The sequence below is a fragment of the Balaenoptera acutorostrata genome, chromosome 17 (genome assembly GCF_949987535.1).
Source record: "Balaenoptera acutorostrata chromosome 17, mBalAcu1.1, whole genome shotgun sequence".
Lineage (NCBI taxonomy): Eukaryota > Metazoa > Chordata > Mammalia > Artiodactyla > Balaenopteridae > Balaenoptera > Balaenoptera acutorostrata.
Genome location: NC_080080.1, coordinates 25,543,794 through 25,567,950, shown reverse-complemented (window position 1 = coordinate 25,567,950; position 24,157 = coordinate 25,543,794). Strand labels below are relative to the sequence as shown.

Genomic DNA, 24,157 nt, shown 5'->3' with positions numbered 1-24,157 from the left:
TATAATTTTCATCATATAGGTATTATATATATTTTTTTAGATTTATACCAAAGTACTTCATTTTTGAAGGTGCTAGCATAAATGATAATGTATTTTTAATTTCAAATTCTGTTATTGCTAGTTGGGTTCTGTTTTAATCACATTAAAATATTCTTCCATGTTTGACTTATTTGAAGACAAACTAAATAAATGTTGCACTTCCCAGAATATGATAGAAATTTTTTTGAGTAATCCACATGATGTGAAAAAATAAAAACTTTATAAAATGTGGTATTTTATGTAGCTATATAATAGATATATTTTCTGTGTAATAATAATATTATAAATATAAGGCTTATTAAGACTTTAAGTACATTTTCTCATTAATTCTTACAACATTCTATTAAGGTAAAAACTCATTCTTATCATTTTACAGATGAGGAAGCTGAGACTTCAAAAGATTAAAACATTTCCCAAAGGTCTCCAATGAGCAAGCAACAAACCTGAAATAAACACTATGTCCGACTCAGAAGTCAACAAACCTACATTCAACACTATGTTTGACTCAAAAGCCCATGCTTTTAACACCTGAATATCATCACACCTTATTATTAAACATGGGAAATGCCCTGATGGCCAACAGTCATTTGGTATATTTTGCCAAAATATTTCCATTTTTTCTTTCAATAGAAGGTCTTATTATAATTTTTATAGATGTTCCAATCTTTCTTATGTTACTGTTAAAAGTTGACATGAAATGAAGATACCATGGGAGTTATTTAAATTCAGTAAAGATGCATGATATTTACAATGAAGAACAATATACACACAGCATTGAAATATAATTTCTTGCCAAAAAATATTTTGCAGGTTTTTGACTACTATGAGCACCTCCATCTCTTTATATATTTTCTTGCTATATCTCTTTTATCTACTGTCATTAAGGTGTGTTTTCTTTTTCCCTTTTCAGAGAGAACTCTTAACTCCAATCCCCACTTCATCCTTAACTTTTCATTTCAGAAGTAACATCCCTTGTCTAGTTCTGTATCATCTTGCTTAGAACACTGCCAACAATCAGCATATGTGACTTTTTTTTTTTTTTAATAAATTTATTTATTTATTTATTTATTTATTTTTGGCTGTGTTGGGTCCTCGTCTCTGCGCGAGGGCCCTCTCCAGCTGTGGCAAGCGGGGGCCACTCTTCATCGCGGTGCGCGGGCCTCTCACCGTCGCGGCCCCTCCCATTGAGGAGCACAGGCTCCAGACACGCAGGCTCAGTAGTTGTGGCCCACAGACCCAGCCGCTCCGCGGCATGTGGGATCCTCCCAGACCAGGGATCGAACCCATGTCCCCTGCAACGGCAGGCAGACTCCCAACCGCTGCACCACCAGGGAAGCCCAGCATATGTGACTTTATTCCAAACTAAACTGTCTTCTTATTGAGGGCAGAAGATATATAACTGACCCTTAATAATGTGGGAGTTAGGGGCACCTACCCTCCATGCAGTAAAAAAAATCCAAGTATAAGTTATAGTTGGTACCTTGTGTAGATAGTTCCTCCATATAAGCGGTTCCTCTGTATCTGCGTTTTCCTATCTGTGGATTCAACCAACCACAGATTGTGTAGTACCATAGTATTATTAATGAAAAAAGTCTTTGTATAAGTGGACCTGCACTGTTCAAGACCCGTGTTGTCCAAGAGTCAACCATGTATGTATGTATGTGTGTGTGTGTGTGTGTGTGTGTGTGTATATGTATATTCCTGACCTTCCCAAGGATTGTCTTCCTGTTGGGCTTTGTTGTGGTGCTGAGCTTCCTCCTGGGGAGCTAACTGGGGACAATGCTGGCACCAGGCTCGGTCACCTCTGTACCACTCATCAGTCATCTGGTTGGTGGTGGCCAGGTACAGACAAAAGCACAGGTTTTATATATATATATATATATATATATATATATATATATATATATATATATACCTTTTGCCTATATATGTATATGTACTTTTATATATAAATAGAGAGAGAGAGTTAGCACTTGTTGCAAACTAGACTGTTTAAAAACATTTACTCTCTTCTCCCACTTTTTTGGGCAGAATTCACTTTCCTACCTCTTAAATCTGGGCTTGCCAATTGACTTGATTTGGCCAATGAATTTTAGCAGACAAGAAGCAAGGAGATCTTTAAACATGTCTGTATGGTTGAATTTTTTATCCTATGCACTTCTGTCGTTGTCAAGAAAACACCATATCTGGTCTAGGGCACTGGTGTCAGAAGAATGAATGATGCATGAATTCAAACTCAGCCTAGATCAGCATACCCTCAGCCTACGCACAGACTTGTGAAAATAAATACTTGTCGTATAAGCTAATGAGTTTGAGAATGGTTAAGATTACCACTGTGTCCAAGAAATGATATAGTACCACATTCAGAAAACAATTTATTTATATAAACAGGTACCTCTTTGCACATAGTCAGATTGGCACTATTCCAAAATTCTGAATAGTTTTAATTCTGATAGGTTTAATCAAGATTTCTTTCGCAGTTGAGATAAGCAAAAATAACATTGGGATTTTATTTAATCAAACAAATAACTTTGTTCTCCTCTGCCATTAAAGATCAAGTTCTAAAATATAAATACCTCACATATCTCACATCTTACCTTCTGCTTATAACAGATAAGGAAAAACATTTTAGTCTCCAATGATTCTTTTACTTGCATTGATACTTCACTTTGATTTGAAATATCTTCACCAGTTAAGGTGGATATAATGAATAACCATGAATATAATACACATAAAATTAAATTATTACTGGCATTGAGGGAAAAGACACATGACTTTGATTAGAAATTGTGATGATTATAGATTATCTGACAAAGGCCCTGTACAACCTACAAAAGTGTATTAGTCAATCAGCCAACTATATATACCTTGGATCTATGGAGAAATATGAAGTGTGAAGCAATGTAGTGCAGGGGAAAGTGACCCTCTCAGAAGCAATCGCTCATAGTTCCACTCTGGGCTCAGGTACTACCTATAGTGACTGTGAGAAAAATAGATCTTTATGGGACTCAATTTCCTCATCTTGGAGGAAATGAGTATAATTGATTCAATTACCTCAAAAGTCTCTCCCAGCTCCAATGTTCTGTGATTCCATTATTTAAATAAATACTAGTCCCTGTCCTAAGGGGAAAATTGGAAAAGCTGTCTACCTGGGAGTGGGTGGAATGATCTTTTGCTCCCATGGAGAAAATGAATATCTTTCAGTCTCACAGATTCATACGTGTCTTTTGCAGCAAAGCATGACCTGCTCTTTCCCATCTCTCCAGTCTTATCCAGGACTACACCATAGCTTTTTCTCTTTCCATTTCTGCTACACATCCAGGAATTCTAACAACTCCTCAAATGGAACTTGTCATCTATACCTACTGGTCATGCTGTCCAGCTTCCAGACTCAGTAACTCCTACTCAGCTTCAGGTCTCAGTCCATGTTTACTTCCTCAGGAAAGGTTTCCTTGAGGCCCGCATTAGGTGCCTTGTTATAGTCTCCCAAAAGCACATTCTCTCTTTCATTTTTAGCACTCTTTGTATTTACAATTATTTGTTAACTGTCAGTCTTTGTCCCATTAGACTGAAAGCAGTGACTAAGTCTCTTATTTTTTGCTATGTACCCTATCCTCTTCATGACGCCTAAGCACATAGTTGAAACTCAATGAATATTTTTAAATAGACATGACTTTTAATATTCTACTGCCACTCATTCTCATTCTGGGGGTATAGAAACAAAAAGCTTAGTCCTCACAGCAGACTGTGATAAAGTCAAATTGAATATTTTAGGAGCAGTAGTTTTCTGAAGAAACTTGATGTATTGAATGTAAAAATAGAATAAACCCTTTAAGCTAATAAAGAGCAACAATGAAAATAATAATACTTATTCTAGTAAAGTTTCCATGGGTCATACTTAAAAGCTCTCTTTATTCTGAGGGCAGATTGAAATGTTATCATGAAAATCCCACACATAATACTACGTGTTACTTAGTAGTTTTTCCAAGAAAGAGAAACACTTTTAACAGATTATAAGATTTCTTAAAGAAAATGAAAATGATATGAAGAGAAGAAATATCTCAAAAGACACAATAATGAGAAAACCCAAGGGGGCTCACTGGTTCTGTGTTAGCAGACCACCACCAGATAGAGAGGTGTCACATCTGGAGGAAATTCTGGGAGAGGAGTTTATCTTGAGAACTCACACAAAGAATGTCCCGCTGATAGCATATCAGTTTACTATAAGGAATGAATATTGAGTGTAATATTCTTGGACTATATAATAAACATATCAATATTTAATTTACCAAATCTAATAAAAGAATGTTAGAACTCAAAGTAAATGCAGAGACTATTTTGTCCAAGCTCGTTGTTTTAAAGATAAACTTTCCTTTCAGCAAGTATTGAATCAGTTATGTACATGGCATACCTTAGAGGAAAATAGTTATTTACACAAATGAACTTAGATTCCAATCTAATCACACAAATACTGAACTATATCTCTGTAACATGCTAATATTATGTTTGTATATTACAAATAATTTAGTTCCTAAAAAACTAAAAAGTTTATTTTCAGTATAATTAAAAATTATTTTCATTATTTACAGAGTGCATTTTAAGAGTCTGTCAGATCATCATCTAAATATGTTCTTTAGATGACTTCGATCTCATTAAATTGAATTCACTTGAGTTAAAGAACAGGATATGGGGAAATAGGAAATATTTATAAATTAAAAAAACAATATAACTGTGCCTTACATAATTTTATTTCACTAATTTGATTTTAAAGCACTGGAAAACTAAGAAATACAATACGTGGGAAGATTTGGGGGATTCATAAATTTCTAACAAAGTCTCTAAAGATCTTTATTTATCATTCATTCATTATTAGTTTTCTGCTTTAAAGTATAGTTTTAAAATTAAATATTTAAGAATCAATTGCTAATAACATAGTAATTCTTTAATACTGAAAGCCATTTTGGTTTAGCACTAATCTCAGTGAGTTTTTTTGCAGATTACAGTTTGATATATTTATTGGACCATCCATGTGAATTGTGGTAAGTACTATGGGGGTATAATGATGGATTGTGCAGAATCTTTGTTTCACTGTACTAACTAAAAGGACAAAAACCTACACACACCATTAGCTCTTTTGCCAGATACCATTGTATATGTCCACTATATAAATATCCTTATATGATTAATTCTTTTTTTAACTGACTCTAATTAGAAATATAACAAGGCTTAATCTTGGGATTCTATGAATGGTGATTTTGGAGAAATATCCTAATAAAGAGATGGAAAAAATCATATAAGTGGAGCAAAATTTTAAAATCTCATATAACTGGAGAAAATAAAAGAATGTGTTCAGTTTAAATAAAACTCAGTCCCTCACAAGAACATGTCAGGTTTTCTTAGGCAGGTACCAGCAGGATTAAGAAATAAGTAATTGATTATAACAAATTTTTACTTTGTACCACCTTTCTTAAGACTAAAAATGTTTTAATGAAAAAGCAGAAAAATGAATGCAATTTTCAGCACTTCTTTTGCTCCTTGGGTATAAATTTACCTTGTTATAATCTCTATTATATCACTGACACTCTTGTTTGTAATACCTCAACCTACTAAAAAAAAAAAAAAAGAAAAACTTGAAATCTGCGAAGTATAACCACTTTAGCACTTCAAAAATAAATTCCAAGAATATACTATTCTCTTCTACTTAAAGTTATTTTAAATGAAACATTGTTCTTGCTCCCTTGTCAAAAACTATCAAAACATTTTCCTCATAATCTTTTTCTTATTTCTCTCAAAATAATAATACTATTAAAAATAAAACATTTTATATTAGTATTCATTTGGAAACATTACTTGGTAATGTTAGCACTGAAATTTGTTTACAGCTTCATTGGGGTATAACTGACAAACAATAAACTGACCATATGTAAAAGGTGCAGTTTGATTAATTTTAACATATGTATACACCTGTGAATCATTACCATAGCCAAGGTAATGAACATTCATCTATCTACCACAAAACGTTTCTCTGGCCCCTTGGTAATCAATTCCTCCAATGCCCCTCATTACTACGAGTTTTAGTTAGCATTTTCTAGAATTTTATATAAATAGAATCATGCAGGATATACCGTTTTTTTGTTTTTTTTTGTTTTTTTTTTGGTCTGGCTCTTTTCACTGAGTGTGATAATTTTGATTTTTATCCATTTTTGCATACGTTAATAGCTTTTTCCTTTTTATTGATGAGTAGTACCCCATTTTGTTTATATACTCACCTATGGATAAATATTTAAATTTCTTCCAGTTTGGGGAGATTTTTAATTTATGCCGTAAATAATTTGGATAAGATATCTTTACTAATTTTTTAAGAAAAGTGTTTTAAAAAATAAACTATGTATGAAATGTCAATATATTTGAAAACTATTATCTATATCCTAGAAACATTTCTAACAAAATATAAATAATCAAAATTAATCCAGGAAAAGATATGAAGAGACTTATAGCCATAGAAAAAAATTAAATTTCCTAAATATTTACCTTTGAGTAAAAATGACCAAGTGGTTTTACAGCTAAGTTCTCTCTTACTCTCAAAGATAAAATGTACAATAAAACACAAGTTTAATTTACAGGAGATCCACTTTTAATGCTATCTCATGTAAAATCTATAGATGATAAGAAAAAGATATCTTTAGATCAAATCTGGAAAGTTTTTTTAGCAGGTGTTCCATTTAGAACCAACAGACTGCTTAACAGAGAGCATGGTAATTATGAAAATTATTTTTAGTAGGCAAAGCTGCTAAAGCTATCTGCACATCAAAATTTGAAACCTCTCAAAATGAACCTTGCTTCAACTTTGAGCTCAGGTTTTATATTATGGAGGATGCAAAAACATGATTTTCACAGTAGGAAAACTAAACTTTTGAGGACATACTTTACCCTGTATTACATCATATTATATAGGTCAACTCATTTGTTCAGCTTTATTTAACAATCATTAATTATCTATGATGATTTGGCAGGGGGTTGCTAATGGAAATATAAAGATGAATATGATGCATTTCATCTGGTTATGTAGTATATATATGATACAGCGTTTATAAAACAGAGGAAGTGTTCTTTTGTAATGAGGGGAGTTAAGGAAGGCTTCACAGAGGAAGAAATACTTGAACATTGTCTCACAGCATGAGTGATGTGATGCTGAGTTAGAAATAGAATATGGATCGAGATAGAATTTATTGAGTGTAAGGAGAAGTGTGAAACAACTTGCTGGGTTCAGAGAATTATGGATCGTTTTATAAAATTGGATTGTAGGGAGAAAAAAGCTGGAAGATAAGATCTGTGGAGCTTCTGGACTTCATCTTTAGGCAATAAAAAGTTTGGAAACATTTTAAGCTGTAGTGTAATATGATCACCTCCCTGTTGCTGGGAGATCATCATTAGCAGTGTGGATGTTAGACTGAAAGAGACCAGATTGAAGGGAGGGAAAGAATAAGGGAATTATTCATTAAGAATCTCCTGGGTTGGTTTGTTTCAAATCTCACTTTGGTGGATATTTGTATATGGATAGTTGGATATATTTTTCTCTGTCACTATATTATGATCTTCCTAAGAGAGAAAATATCTGGCTGTTGTTTCTTTTCCTTTTTGCCACAACACGCGACCATCAGGTTCTTATCTTAGTTCCCCGACCAGGGATCCAACCCCACCCCCTGCAGTGGAGCATGGAGTCTTAACCACTGTCCCGCCGGGGAAGTCCCTGGCTGTTTTTTCTATACTCAACAACTCATTCAGTAGCTGGCACATAGCAGATCCTTAGGCAGTACATATATTTTTAAATTATTTGTTGAAATCTGAGCAGAAAACAAAACAATGTTTAATTGTGCTACTTTACAACGTACTTCCAGCTCTTGAACTGCAGTGCGGTGGAGAGCAGTTCAAGAGTTGTAAATATCGACAGGACTCCCCTGTGGCTCTAAACTGTTCGGGAGCTTTAATAACTGCGTTCTTTGCTGAAGCATTGTCATTAATGATTAATACAGTTTCTAAGGTTTAAATCACTCCAGACTTTCTAACAGGTTAAGTTTCTTAGGGTGAAGAAAATAATAAAACCAAGAGGAATATAATTTACAGGGGAAAAGTAAGGAAAAAGAAAACAATCAAGACATAGATACTTGCAACAGAAGCTGACCATTGTTTAAACTTTGTAACTTTGTTTTATTTACTAGGGATAGATGTGGATTTTAAATGGAGGAAGAATATATTTAAATCATAATCAGGCGAACCTTTTTATTTTTTTAAACTGACATTTATACAGATTTCCTGAACTATTCAAATTAATATAGTACCAAATTTAGTCTCAAGTTAAAAACACAGAATGCATGTGTCCTGTCTCCCTGACAGCATCATGCATTCATTTCCCTGTGCCAGGATACAAAGGCATGGCAAGCCGATGTTTGAAAAAATAAAGTCTGTTTAAAAATTATTATTATGCAAGTAATAGAATTCTGTCTACTTAATAATCCATTGTTTAATTGATAAGATAGAGAATAATGACTTTTACAATAGAAAAAATAAATTCAAGCAGCATAACTTTCTGATGGTCTCTTTCACATTTTTATCTTTTAAAGCATAGAATTTAACTTAATAACATATACATATTTTCAGTCAGAATTTCAAAATTGCATTTCTAATATGTACATTGTGTGTATACCTGTATATCCACTGTCTCTATTTGACTTTAAAAAAGCTAATCGTGGGCTTCCCTGGTGGCGCAGTGGTTGAGAATCTGCCTGCCAATGCAGGGGACACGGGTTCGAGCCCTGGTCTGGGAAGATCCCACGTGCCGCGGAGCAACTAGGCCCGTGAGCCACAACTACTGAGCCTGCGCGTCTGGAGCCTGTGCTCCGCAACAAGAGAGGCCGCGATAGTGAGAGGCCCGCGCACCGCGATGAAGAGTGGACCTCACTTGCCGCAACTAGAGAAAGTCCTCGCACAGAAACGAAGACCCAGCACAGCCAAAAATAATAAATAAATTAATTTTAAAAAAAAAGTTAATCGTGTGTCAAAGATATGATTTTACAATGTTTGCATCTATCTCATAAATAGAACTAAAACAAAAGATTGTGTTACACACATGTAATTCATCATTAATCTGCAAAACTATCAATATTGGGATGGGCAGTAGCAATTTAACACTTTTGTGATCTGTAATTTACATAGGACTTGATAATTTGAACACTGACATCATGTATTTGATCTGAGAGATACACTGAGGAATTACAAAATAAAAATAAAAGTAGTAACAATTGGTACCCTGGATTCTTTAAGGAATTAAGTCTTTACTTTGTATTTAAGTATTTAATAATTAGTAGATTTTTTGCCAGGCAATTCGCATAAAGTTTATAAAATCACATTGTCTATTCTGGGAAAGGCCAGGAGTCCAGAGTGCCTAAAGCACAGGCATTGTAGAGTGGACTGAGGGAGAGATTAGGTATGCAAAATATACACATTTTAAAGGGGAAAAAAAAAAAAACAATTTTATTTAAAGAAAAGTGAAATCAACATTTGTAGTTAATTTAAAGAGGCAAGTATTTTGTTGAAATACATTCTTTCTTATATGCTGGGAAACTTTTATTTTATAGATACAATTAAACTTTAATTTAAAAGTATTCTCTGGTTTTATTAAGATAACATATTTCCCAAGGTAGCAATTTATCATTACCTTTGTAGTTAACCTTGAAGCCAATAGATCCGACACTTTCATCTGTCTGAAGGTGCAGCCACATTTGGCTACTCATGCTTACTATCAGGTCTGGCACAAAGCTTCCAGTCAGCCTAAAAACAGATGGACAGAGAAGGGAGAAATGGATTATTAAAATACCCTCTGTATGCAAATTATGAGACAGATGTGTTTCTCAATACTTTCTTGGCTAGAAGCAAACAACTGTCAGATAAACTTATAAGACTGTGTTGTTATAACAGAACAAACAACATAATTTAGTGATCAAGGTTTATTATAAACAAGTACTATTCTATATGTTTAACTAGGTTAGATCTTTCATATCCCTGAGGCAAGATACTAAATTTTATTTATTTTTAATTAATTTATTTTTTTAAATTTTATTGGAGTCTAGTTGATTTACAATGTTGTGTTAGTTTCTGCTGTACAGCAAAGTGAAGCAGTTATACATATACACATATCCAGTCTTTTTTAGATTCTTTTCCCATATAGGTCATTAGAGTACTGAGTAGAGTTCCCTGTGCTATACAGCAGGTCCTTGTTAGTAATCTTTGTTATATATAGTAGTGTGTGTATGTCAATCCCAATCTCCTAATTTAACCCTCCCCCGGCCCCACCCCCCCGTAACCATAAACTGTTTTCTACATCTGTGACTCTATTTCTGTTTTGTAAATAAGTTCATTTGTACCATTTTTTTTAGATTCCACATCTAAACGATATCATACGATATTTGTCTTTCTCTGTCTGACTTACTTCATTCAGTATGACAATCTCTAGGTCCATCCATGTTGCTGCAAATGACATTATCTCATTCTTTTTTTTTATAGCTGAGTAGTAATCTATTGCATATGTGTACCACATCTTCTTATTCACTCCTGTGTGAATGGACATTTAGGTTGCTTCCATGTCCTGGCTACTGTAAATATTACTGCAACAAACACTGGGGTGTGTGTATCTTTTTGAATTATGGTTTTCTCCAGATATATGCCCAGGAGTGGAATTGCTGGATCATATGGTAGTTCTAGTTTTAGTTTTTTAAGGAACCTCCATATTGTTCTCCATAATGATTGTACTAATTTACATTCCCACCAACGGTGCAAGAGGGTTCCCTTTTCTCTACACTGTCTCCCGCATTTATTGTTTGTTGATTTTTTGATGATGACCATTCTGACCGGTGTAAGGTGGTACCTCATGGTACTTTTGATTTGCATTTCTCTAATAATTAGTGATGTTGAGCATCTCTTCATGTGCCTATTGGTACAGGGACATTTTGCCTGCAGTAGCTTCACGCATTTAGGAAAAGGGATGGCAGGCTTAGGAACTGGAGCCTCTTTCTGCTCTAGAAAGTTCTGCACCTATTTCATATTCCTTGTCATTTCTAGATGTCTGTCTGCTTATCTTTATATTCTTTGATACTTCCTACGTTTACTTGTTTTTTTTTTTCATTTCCACAATTTCCAAAAATGTATTTGCCCTCATTTTTTTTTAACATCTTTATTGGAGTATAAGTGCTTTACAATGGTGTGTTAGTTTCTGCTTTATAACAAGGTGAATCAGCTATACATACACATATATCCTCATATCTCCTCCCTCTTGCGTCTCCCTCCCACCCTCCCTATCCCACCCCTCTAAGTGGTCACAAAGCACTGAGCTGATCTCCCTGTGCTATGTGGCTGCTTCCCACTTGCTATGTATTTTACTTTTGGTAGTGTATTTATGTCCATGCCACTCTCTCACTTTGTCCCAGCTTACCTTTCCCTCTCCCTGTGTCCTCAAGTCCATTCTCTACGTCTGCATCTTTATTCCTGTCCTGCCCCTAGGTTCTTCAGAACATTTTTTTTTTAAGATTCTATATATATGTGTTAGCATACTGTATTTGTTTTTCTCTTTCTAACTTCACTCTGTACGACAGCATCTAGGTCCATCCACCTCACTACAAAGCCCTCAATTTCATTTCTTTTTAATGGCTGAATAATATTCCATTGTATATATGTGCCACATCTTCTTTATCCATTCATCTGTCGATGGACACTTAGGTTGTTTCCATGTCCTGGCTATTGTAAATAGAGATGCAATGAATATTGTGGTATATGACTCTTTTTGAATTATGGTTTTCTCAGGGTATATGCCCAGTAGTGGGATTGCTGGGTCGTATGGTAGCTCTATTTTTAGTTTTTTAAGGAACCTGCATACTGTTCTCCATAGTGGCTGTATCAATTTACATTCCCACCAACAGTGCCAAGATACTAAATTTTAGATCACTGAAAATCTTATACTTCTTTTTGAACTGAAAAGAAAAAAAGAATCTATAAAAATCTTTAACTGGTTTTTTTTAACACCAGGAATGTACTTCATTTTGACATTCAAGTTTCACAGAACTTTGTTCTAAAGAAACATTGTGAAAAATATTTAAGTACTGTGCAAAACAATAAAATGGCAAGGAGTATAATATAAATCTTCGCAATACTGATGTCAGGCTAGTCATGTCATGTATGTTGTACTGGGAATAATTTTATTTTAAAGAATATTCTGCTAATGCATCACTGAATCTATGCATTAATAATCTCATTCAGTAATGCTCAATTTTATAACCCTAACAGGGGAAATTACTTAATGTTTCCTCTGTCATTAATAATGTTTTAGTCACATATCTGAACCGAAGCCAAGGGTCATATAAAGCCAGAAAGCAAATGAGTAAATAAGACCTTGAGGGGAAAAGTCTGTGAAGAATACAAAGAGAAAAAAAAAAAAAATGGATTCACTGCTGAGTAAAATATCCATAATGACTAGGACTTCTAAATTACATACTAAAAAAATAGGTTTTTAAAAGAAGAAATTCTTAAGTGTTTACCCACTTTATTGCTAAAACCATGAAGATTTCTGAAAAATTGCATGAGGAGAGAAGGTATAAAGTTTCCCTTCCTAATAAAAAGGGCACCCTAAGAGAGCAGTGTCCTGGATGGAGGCTGTACTATAATAGACCAGCAGAGGGCAACATGGAGGACTGTATCCTTGAAGCCACCATGGCAGCATAATGTCCTGCTCACTGGTCAGCCACCAAAACTACAGAACATGATCAGCAGACTGCATTAGCAATACAGCTATGCCAGCAGTGTCCAGTGTTACAGAATTTATGGGAATCCATCACAAATGAACCTAGTTAAATATTATGATTTAATTATGGGATTGTGCATAATATTAAGGAATAGTGTGAGATATAAAGATACTATAAGATATAGAATTTTAGACTATATTTACTTTCTTCCTGCCAAAGCAAATTTAAAATTATTATAATGTAAAAGATATGAACACATACATTCTCCTTTGTAACATATGTGTATATCTATATGTATTCATATACATACACATACACATTATCGTTTGAAAACTTTGTGGCATGTGAACTTTCAATTTTCAAATTGATGAGTTCAAAAGAACTAGTCTTTTGAGCTATGGTAAAGAGAAAGGTTATGGGCAAGAGTGAGGACTCAAGCTCAGAGACATGAAAGAAAGTAAAGTAAATCCATTATGAAATGGGCATGAGAGCTTAAAACTATAGGATGTGCATCAGCTATACCATATCAAATATGCCAACAATCTATCTCATAGTGAATATTAAAAGACACCTTTTTATTGGATTAAATTATTCCTCTTTATTATATCCTCCTATATCCATCTCAGTCCTGAACTCTTTTACCAGCCCAAAACCTCTAGCACATATAAGTTTGTCAGTATTTCATAAAGAACAGCTAACATATATAGACTAATCGTTCCACTGCCAATTTGTTCTCTTGGCCATGATTCTACCTAGTTCCCACCCCATTGGTGGTGTAAGGGTAAATATAAATCTAAAAAAAAAGGGATTAAATTAAACATTTCCCCAATATCAGAAGGTAAAGAAAAATTCCCCTTTCTCTCTAGCATTTCTCTTATGAAACTTGAAATTATAAATAATGTTTGTTACAGATGTATGTAAATCTTTTAAGCTAAATAAGCCTCTTGTCAATTTTTGCACTACATGAATGACTTTCTTGGAGGCCTTAGTGTTACCTCTTTGAAATGTGAACATCAAGGAAAATGTCACCCTGTCTCCCTGTTTCTGTGGGAGTTTAAGCCTAGGCATATAGCTCCATGATGTTAATTTCCTGCTTTTCATAAAGATAGGAGAAGTTCTATTTTCCCTTTTGATAAGGTCAATTAACATGTATGTAAATGGATTGTATCTACCTGATATATAAAGGGTAAGATTTAGTTCTCTTTGCAATCTCTTTAGCAGATTGCCTATGATGTCCATCACAGTCTAGTTTAATGCTTATTCAATATTAAAACTGTTTCATTCTTTCTACATTTTGTGGAGAGGCTTGACTGGGTTGGCAGGAGATTTTATTGTTAATTATATTTCTCCAACAATTTGGTGATGAGTATGGGATGCAAAGGGCAGTTCCAAAATTAAGTGGACCAGATGAAGTTCTTACGGCCACATAACAGTAGTTTAAGAGACCCTACATTATAAAAAGTCTCCCACCTAGTGCTCTGCTCTTTTGGAATACTAGCTAGATGAACCACCCTCTGCAAATTTAAGATTTTTCTATTGAGTAAGCATGGGTAAATTGGGCTCTAAAATCCCTTCAGGATCACGATTAGCTTTGATGATGGAAAAATATGGGAAGCCAGGAATGTTGCCTGCAGTTCTTAAACAACTACTAATCTCTGTCACATTTGGAATACTTATGAGAATACAGTCTTTCAAGATTTATGAGGGATTTAGGAGGTCCACATTATAAGCAAATTAATTGCTGGTATTTACTGGATGGACATCATTCTAAGAGTAAAGTTTAAAATGAGTTGGAAAGCCAGAAGGAAAGACTGAGAAAAATGGAAAAGGAAATTTGAGAATTAAAGGTACTTTCTCATTCACAGAGCCCTCTTCTTCCTTTCTTTGCTGTTTCTGCTCCCTCTGCTCTCCCGACATCTCTTTATTCTTCTTGCTTCAAACAAACTCCTGGGAAGAGGGAAGTGATGATCTTTCAGATCATCACTTCCCTTTGTCAGTAAATTTCCCTACAAAGAAGGCTGATGGCATGACTTTTTTAGCTGGTACTGAATTACCTGCCCTGTTTGAGAACACAGGCTTGTAATCCTCATATCGTAGCTCTGAGTCTACTCTATGTCCTAGCATAGAGTCTACCTCCAGGAGTCTCTTATCATCCATACACTATGGATCTAGGAAAGCAGAAATTATGAGTCTCTTATCATCCATACACTACGGATCTAGGAAAGCAGAAACTATAAGGAGATATATTTAGGGAAGAGTTGAGAACTTGAATAAAAGATTCTGTCCCTATATGAAAGTGGCAGGATGTAGAGTAGTTTCACTAGTCACTTGGAAAAAAAAAGAAAAAGAAAAAAAAGTATTAGGTTGATAAATATACCAGCATAAGAAAGAAGCCAAATAGTCATATAATTCTACTTTTTTTTTTTTTTGTCACAATATGTGGAAAACCAGCTCTTCTTATCTGATCATCAGTGAAGCTAATGCCATTGAGAAGCTACCCAGCCTATTCATGTGAAAGCTTCTCTTCCTCTTTTCCAGAAGTTTGCAGAAGTACTACACAGTGTGTTTTTACTTTACAGACCCATGCTTGGGGATGTGCGCAAGCTACTGTGGGGAATTCTGCAACCAGCAGACTTTGCTCCTTTGACGGAGCAAGCACATTGGGGACCAGAAGATGACCCACCCCATCAAGGAGTAGCAGCTATCCACCACCCTCCACAACTGTGGAAGAACCAAGGGCTTGGGTGACCCATCAAAAGAGACTGCTCGCAGTCTTTCCTCTAAAGATGAGCTGGGAGAAATTGCAGTGTTGTATCCACAAAACAGATGAGTCCCCATTATTTTCCATCTAAAATTTCTATCTGTTGAAATTTTCTCAAAATTTACTGGCCTGGATCCAAGGGCAGATAAAAATTGTCCCCTGGTCCTATCCTTTGCCTTTTCTCTCTTGCTGGTTATCCAAACTCAAATTAGGAGAAAGGTAAACGGTTGGCAAGGACAGATTACTACTCAAATCTTAGCAGCAACTACTCAGTTGGGGAACAATCTAGAAAAAATATGAAGAAGAAAAGAAGTTATAAACTGCTACGTTAACTGTTCAGTTAATACTGTTTACTAAAGAAAATAAACTTTACTCTGGCCAATCTGTGAAGGCAGCAAAGAAGAGAAAACCATATGTTATTATTCCAAGAAACTGGGACAGTGGAAAAGAGGTTGAAGAAAAGAGACTCCAGAAGATGCAGAAATTGCAGAAACAAGGGAATGAAGAAAGCCCAGAAAGCTAGAGAATAATTGTCAAATGGTTTACAATTGACAGATTGAGGGAATCTCAGCAGTAGGAACTGATGAAATTTATGTCTGAATAAATTTCCCTCAGGCTAACATATCCTTGATTTTTCTGGATACAGAAAAATCTGTAGATACAGGTGCTACTTATTCTGAAAATGTCCCAGAAATCCCTCACTTTCCATCTGGTGATAGACCAATTCAGGTTGCTGGTATTTTAAATCAGCTTTATATGTGTTCTTTTCTTCTGTGGTTCCCACATTAATAGATCTCCTGACTGAGGAACATGTTTTCTTACTTTCTCCTGATTCTCCTGTAAACCTACTGGGGAGAGATCTCCTGTGCAAATTAAAACTACCATATTGTATACTCCATATGGAGTGTCTGTTTAATGTCCTTGGAAAAAACTGTCTTATTTGGTTATGGTGTGCCTTCTGAAAGAAAAGGAATGTAGCAGCAAGTGGCAGTGTCACACTGTGCTGGAAAAGTACCCTGAGCAGAAATAAAGCAATGCATCACTTTGGGCCTTGGGATAATAATACCAGTTTAAACAGCATAGGCCATTACCATGTGTCAAACAGTAGCCTTTGCTGAGAGCTCAAATAGAAGAAATAAAACCAGTTATAAAAAGAATTAGAAAAACAAAGGATAATTATAAAAGGACATTCACCCTGTAATATTAATACTGCCAAACTTCCAGCAAAGAAGGAAGGTAAATTTGATAAATATGGCTGACCTTAATATAACATCTTAAAGAAGTAAATAAATCCATTGTTCTATTAATACCTACAGTTCCTAATACTATATTATAACTTTGGTACCACCCTCTACAAAGTTTTTCTCCAATTTATCTATGCTCTGCTTTTTTTTCCCATTCCTCTAATCTAAACAGGTCTATATTCTTGTTTGTTTTTACTTATGAAGGAAGTCCAGTGTTTATGGCAAAGGATTCCTCAAGAGTTTCAATACTCTCCTACTATTTCTTTAGCCATTTGCAGAAAACGTATGGGAAACTTCCACCAGAGGGATCTATAAGCATTCAATATATAGATGGTTGGCTGGTAGCATCAAAAACTAAAGAGTAATGCAAAACTGATACTTTGGCTTTGTTACAATTTCCCCCTTCACAAGGACATAAGACCTCATTGGGTAAACTGCAATATTGCCAAACTGAGGGATATTTAGGGCATATATTAGTGGTGAGGGCCCACAAGTGTTACAACACAGGGTCAGCCCATTTTGCAGATAAAATGCCATATTACAAAAAACAACTTAGATCATTTTGGGGACTGATAGGATATTGTGAATAGTGGATTCTAGCTTCTGCAGGGAAGGAAAACCTTTCATGGAGCAACTGTGTGAAAATTGTTCAGAACCTCTGATTTACTCTGTAGAATCTAAAGAGGCTTTTGAATTAAAATTGGCTATTGTCTCAGCTTTGGGGATCTGTAATTTTGAAAAGCCCTTCTTCTTGTTTTGTCATTAAAGTAAAAGTGATACTTCTGGAATTTAACTCAAAAGTTGGGATGAGACCATACATTAATAGTGTGTTTCTCAGTTCTTCTGGAGGCCGTGGCACTGTGGATACTGGGCTGTAGTGACAGCAGCAGATACATCTTTAAAAAGGCTTGGGGCTTCCCTGGTGGCACAGTAGTTGAGAATCTACCTGCCAATGCAGGGGACACGGGTTCGAGCCCTGGTCTGGGAAGATCCCACATGCCGCGGAGCAACTAGGTCCGTGAGCCACAGCTACTGAGCCTGCGCGTCTGGAGCCTGTGCTCCGCAACAAGAGAGGCCGCGATAGTGAGAGGCCCACGCACCGCGATGAAGAGTGGCCCCCGCTTGCCGCAACTATAGAAAGCCCTCGCGCAGAAACGAAGACCCAACACAGCCAAAAATAATAAATAAATAAATAAAATTAAAAAGGCTTAAGCCCTCACCTCTGGTCACTTGACTTATGTGCATGCCTTACTGTTGTGACGGATATAAGTACATAAGATCCAGAATTGGTAGGCATGGCATCAGACTAGTTATGAATAAGCACTATTATTCAATCCTAACACTGTATTTGGGAGATGCAATCTCCTAAATCCCATTCATTTTTTACCAGATCCTGATCAAACAGATGATCATGATTGTACAATGGTAAAAGAAGACAACACTAGGCCCTGGCATGTTTTAACTGATATTATTGTTCATAATCTCTTTTAATAATGTTACCTAATGGGTCATGTACTCAGGATAAAAGTGACCAACTTAAGGCTTCGTATGCTATGGTGACTTGTTATGAAATTTTGGAAGCTTATATTTTGCCTAGAGGTTAGTTGGCACAAGCAGCCTAGTCAATAACAGTAACAGGAATTCCAATTCTTGATATATGTGCATATGTGCACATACATACATACACAGACACATGTAGTTTTATATATATATATATATATATATATATATATATATATATATATATATATATGATGTGTTTGTGTCTGTCATGCAAAGGAGCTAATCTGGAAAATTAGAGGATTCTCTACTTTGAGGGGAAGTAAAATATCTCATGAAAAATTGATAGTTGATTTTTTAGAGGCTGTACAGCTGCCGCTCAGATCAGTAATCCATTATAGAGCTCACGCAGGGCAGAATAAAAACTTCTAAAGGCAATGATTTTGCTGACAGCTGTAAAAGCCACTGTTAAAATGTGGCAGACTTCAAAGTTAGAAGCCTCGCATTTAACACAACAAGCAATTTTTATTAACTTCCAAATATATGCTTCAAAAAGGAAATGTACAAATGGATTCAAAAGGGGGTTAAAAGAAATTTGACTGAACTATGGGAATTATCCAACAAAATCATTTCTATAGAACAGTCCTTATTTGCTTGGTTAGTAATGTTGTGTTACCAACATAATTAAGTAAAAGAGGGATTTTTAAAGGCACTAGATTCTTAGCATATTTACATAAAAGGTGAAGTTACTCAAAACATATTTAACAGATGAGCAACCTGTCAGCAGAATTATTTACAGGTCACTCCCAAGGTATGGTATAGGCAGTTTTCCCAATCAAATTTACCAGCAACTTACTGGCATTTGGATTTCATAGAATTAATGCCTGAGGAAAGTAAGAAATTTTGTCTAGTTATGGTGTATATGATGTTTGGATGGTCTGAAGTCTTTCCTTCTTCAGATGCCAATACTCAGGCAGTGGTAAAATCTCTCTTAATAAATGTATTTCCTACATTTTGGATACTAGAGCATAATGAACCAGAGAGAGGATGTCATCTTATTCCCACTGCCATCCAGTAATTATGCAAATGTTTACAGACTCCCAGAAGATGAATCAAACCCATCTGCTAAGATTCAGAAATATACTAGATTAAAATGGCTAGAACTTTACTTCTAGCCTTGTTGAAAATTAGAGCAACCCTTGCAGGCAAGCATCATATTTTTCCCTTTGAACTTATATTTGGTAGACCTATGAATTTGGGCCAGAGATCATGTCCTGTGCCCGATTTAAGTGAATCCTCCCATAATCATGTTCAGTACTTCAAAGGGCCTCTTTCTTCCCTAGAAGCCCTGAGACATAAAGTTATAAGGACCTTGAAGGACCCACTGGAAGAAGTATGCCACCTCTATTGACTAGAATATTCTGCTTACGTCAAAGTGTTCTAGAGAAAAGATAGGCTGTTCTTGTGCTGGAGGAACCCTTTCAAGGGCTGCTAATCACCCATATGGCTATCGAAGTGAAAGGAAAACGCAGGTGGATCCATGTTTGTCAAGTGTAGCCAGAATCTCAGATGGAATGGACAGTGGTTCCCTCAAATAACTGGAAACTTAAATTTTCTAGAACAACTGATAATGGCACTGAACTTAACTGAAAGAAGGTATTCTAGCAAGCTACGATTCTCATGAATTACCCTGCTGTCCTATTCACGGTAGTATTATTTCAAATATTTTAAGAATCACATTTCATTAAAAAACAAACATGTTATTTGTTACACTATTTTTCTTTCTGTACCCCCATTAATATTTCCCACAATCACTACTTCCAAACAGCTCTAAATAGTACTCCCAATGACCAAGACAGCCTTAACATTACCCTCGGCTTAACTACATTTTAGAGAGGTATCATCCTGACTATAGGCTCCGGCCCTCACTTTTCTTAAGAGAATTTACTTTAGAAAACTTGCAATTGTAAATCCTTTCTCTGCCCTTTGAGGTGTAAATCTTCTACAACGAGAACTGTCTCTCTCAAGGACTTGGAAGCCATTGTCCTGAAATAAAATCATCAAAGGAGATAGCATTCCTGTTTTCCTGACTCTGTGGGAGTGAAGAGCCCAACTTTGTGAAGTAACTACTAGCAAACACAGATAGCATATTAATATTGACTAATCTCCCACCTAAAGTGTTCCAGTACTTTTCTACTAGCTCACCCCAGCATTTAAACACCATCCCACCTTGTCCAGAAGAGTTGAGTTCAATTTGTCTTCCCTATAACAGTAGTCTTGACTCTCATTTCAATAGTCTTTGACCCTATTGCAATAGTCCTGACTTCTGTTGTAATAGTCTTGAATAAAGTCCTCCCTGACTGTTTAACTGGCCTGACATAATTTCTCTCTTAAACCAGTATAGACATGATCTGGTCTTACAAATCCAACAATCCAATTATTGGCAGAGTAAAACTGAGGCCATCTTACCAAATTTCTTATAATATCAAAGTAAAAGTAACTGATATACATCCAGATACTCAGTATCTAAATTTGACACCCACACACACCCACACTCACACACACACACACACACACACACACACACACACACACACACAAACAGTTGTGTTTACTAGTTTGATTGCAAGGAAGATGCAGCAGGAAAACTATCACATAAGAGGCACAGAAATCTGGCATTCACAGTTTAAGACTGCAGTAGACAGGTGTAAAGTCCCTTGATTAACTTTGAGATACAAGTTCCTTCCAGTCCAGGTATAGATAAATAAACAAAAGTGGATATTTATTCAAACACATGGAGGCTAAATGATATGCTACTAAACAACCAATGGATCATTAAAGAAATCAAAGAGGAAAATGAAAAATACCTAGAGACAAATGAAAACGAAAACATGACAATCCAAAACCTATGGGACCCAGCAAAAGCAGTTCTAACAGGGAAGTTTATAGTGATGCAAGATTGCTTCAGGACATAAGAAAAATCTCAAATAAACAACCCAACCTTACACCTAAAGTAACTAGAGAAAGACAAATAAACAAAACCCAAAGTTAGTAGAAAGGAAGAAATTATAAAGATCAGAGCAGAAATAAATGAATTAGAGACTAAGAAAGCAACAGAAAAGATCAATGAAATTAAAAACACTAAAAGATGGTTCTCTGAAAAGATAAACAAAATTGAAAAACCTTTAGCCAGACTCACCAAGAAAAAATAGAGGGCCCAAATCAATAAAATCAGAAATGAAAAAGGAGAAGTTACAACTGACACCACAGAAATACAAAGGATCATAAGAGACTACCACAAGCAACTATATGCCAATAAAATGGACAACCTAGAAGAAATGGATAAATTCTGAGAAAGGTACAATCTCCCAAGACTGAACCAGAAAGAAGTACAAAATATGAACACACCAATTACCAGTACTGAAATTGAATCAGTAATTTTAAAACTCCCAACAAATAAAAGGCGAGGGCCAGATGGCTTCACAGGCAAATTCTACCAAACACTTAGAGAAGAGTTAACACCTATCCTCCTGAAAATTTGTATAGAAACACAAAAGACCCCAAATAGCCAAAGCAATATTGAGAAAGATGAACAGAGCTGAAAGAATCAGGCTCCCTGACTTCAGACTGTACTACAAAGCTACAGTCATCAAAACAGTATGGTACTTGCACAAAAACAGACACATTGATCAGTGGAACAGGATAGAAAGCCTGAAAATAAACCCATGCACTTACGGTCAATTAATCTACAACAAAGGAGGCAAGAATATACAATGGAGAAATGACAGTCTCTTCAACAAGTGGTGCTGGGAAAACTGAACAGCTACATGTAAAAGAATGAAATTAGAAGATTCTCTAACATCATATATAAAAATAAACTCAAAGTGGTTTAAAGACCTTAATGTAAGACTAGATACTATAAAACTTCTAGAGGAAAACATAGGCATAACACTGTTTGACACAAATCACAGCAATATTTTTTTGTATCCATCTCCTAGACTAATGGAAATAAAAACAAAAATTAAAAAATGGGATCAAATTAAACTTAAAGCTTTTGCACAGCAAAGGAAACCATAAACAAGACAAAAAGACAACCCTCAGACTGGGAGAAAATATTTGCAAATGGAGCAACCGTAAAAGGATTAATCTCCAAAATATACAAACAGCTCATACTGCTCAATATCAAAAGACAAACAAACAACCCAATCAAAAAATGGGCATAAGACCTTAATAGACATTTCTCCAAAAAAGACATGCAGATGGCTAACAGGCACATGAAAAGATGCTCAACACTGTTAATTATTAGAGAAATGGAAACCAAAACTGCAATGAGGTATCACCTCACATTGGTCAGAATGGCCATCATCAAAAAGTCTACAAATAATAAATGCTGGAGAGGGTGTGGAGAAAAAGGAACCCTCCTACACTGTTGGTGGGAATGTAAATTGGTGCAGCCACTGTGGAGAACAACATGGAGTTTCCTTAAAAAACTAAAAATAGAGCTACCATATGATCCAGCAATCCCACTCCTAGACATATATCTGGAGAAAACTATAGAAAAAATACATGCACCCCAACAACATTCATAGCAGCACTGTCTACACAGCCAAGACATGGAAGCAACCTAAGTGTCCACTGACAGATGAAAAGATAAAGAAGATACGGAATCTGAAAATGAGATTAAGAAAACACTCCCGTTTACCATTGCAACAAAAAGAATAAAATATCTAGGAATAAATCTACCTAAGGAGACAAAAGACCTGTATGCAGAAAATTATAAGACACTGATGAAAGAAATTAAAGATGATACAAATAGATGGAGAGATATACCATGTTCTTGGATTGGAAGAATCAACATTGTGAAAATGACTCTACGACCCAAAGCAATCTACAGATTCAATGCAATCCCTATCAAACTACCACTGGCATTTTTCACAGAACTAGAACAAAAAATTTCACAATTTATATGGAAACACAAAAGACCCCGAATAGCCAAAGAAATCTTGAGAACGAAAAATGGAGCTGGAGGAATCAGGCTCCCTGACTTCAGACTATATTACAAAGCTACAGTAATCAAGACAGTTTGGTACTGGCACAAAAACAGAAATATAGATCAATGGAACAGGATAGAAAGCCCAGAGATAAACCCATGCACATATGGTCATCTTATCGTTGATAAAGGAGGCAAGCATATACAGTGGAGAAAAGACAGCCTCTTCAATAAGTGGTGCTGGGAAAATTGGACAGGTACATGTAAAAGTATGAAATTAGAACAATCCCTGACACCATACACAAAAATAAACTCAAAATGGATTAAAGACCTAAGTGTAAGGCCAGACACTATCAAACTCTTCGAGGAAAACATAGGCAGAACACTCTATGATATAAATCACAGCAAGATCCTTTTTGACCCAGCTCCTAGAGAAATGGAAATAAAAACACAAATAAACAAACGGGACCTAATGAAACTTAAAAGCTTTTGCACAGCAAAGGAAACCATAAACAAGACCAAAAGACAACCCTCAGAATGGGAGAAAATATTTGCAAATGAAGCAACTGACAAAGGATTAATCTCCAAGATTTACAAGCAGCTCATGCAGCTCAATAACAAAAAAAAAAACAACCCAATCCAAAAATGGGCAGAAGACCTAAATAGACATTTCTCCAAGGAAGATATACAGATGGCCAACAGACACATGAAAGAATGCTCAACATCATTAATCATTAGAGAAATGCAAATCAAAACTACAATGAGATATCATCTCACACCGCTCAGAATGGCCATCATCAAAAAATCTAGAAACAATAAATGCTGGAGAGGGTGT

General features: G+C 35.4%; 1 protein-coding gene across 3 annotated transcripts in view; it reads right to left on the bottom strand.

The window, feature by feature from the left end:
* The window catches only part of CSMD3 (CUB and Sushi multiple domains 3), a 1,183,499-nt gene that overhangs the window by 545,894 nt on the left and 613,448 nt on the right, over window positions 1-24,157 (bottom strand). For all 3 annotated transcript variants that reach the window (XM_007188796.2, XM_007188797.2, XM_028168178.2), the window contains one exon: window positions 9,755-9,867. In XM_007188796.2, the coding sequence (XP_007188858.2) occupies window positions 9,755-9,867 (113 nt within the window). The remainder of the gene's footprint in view (window positions 1-9,754; window positions 9,868-24,157) is intronic.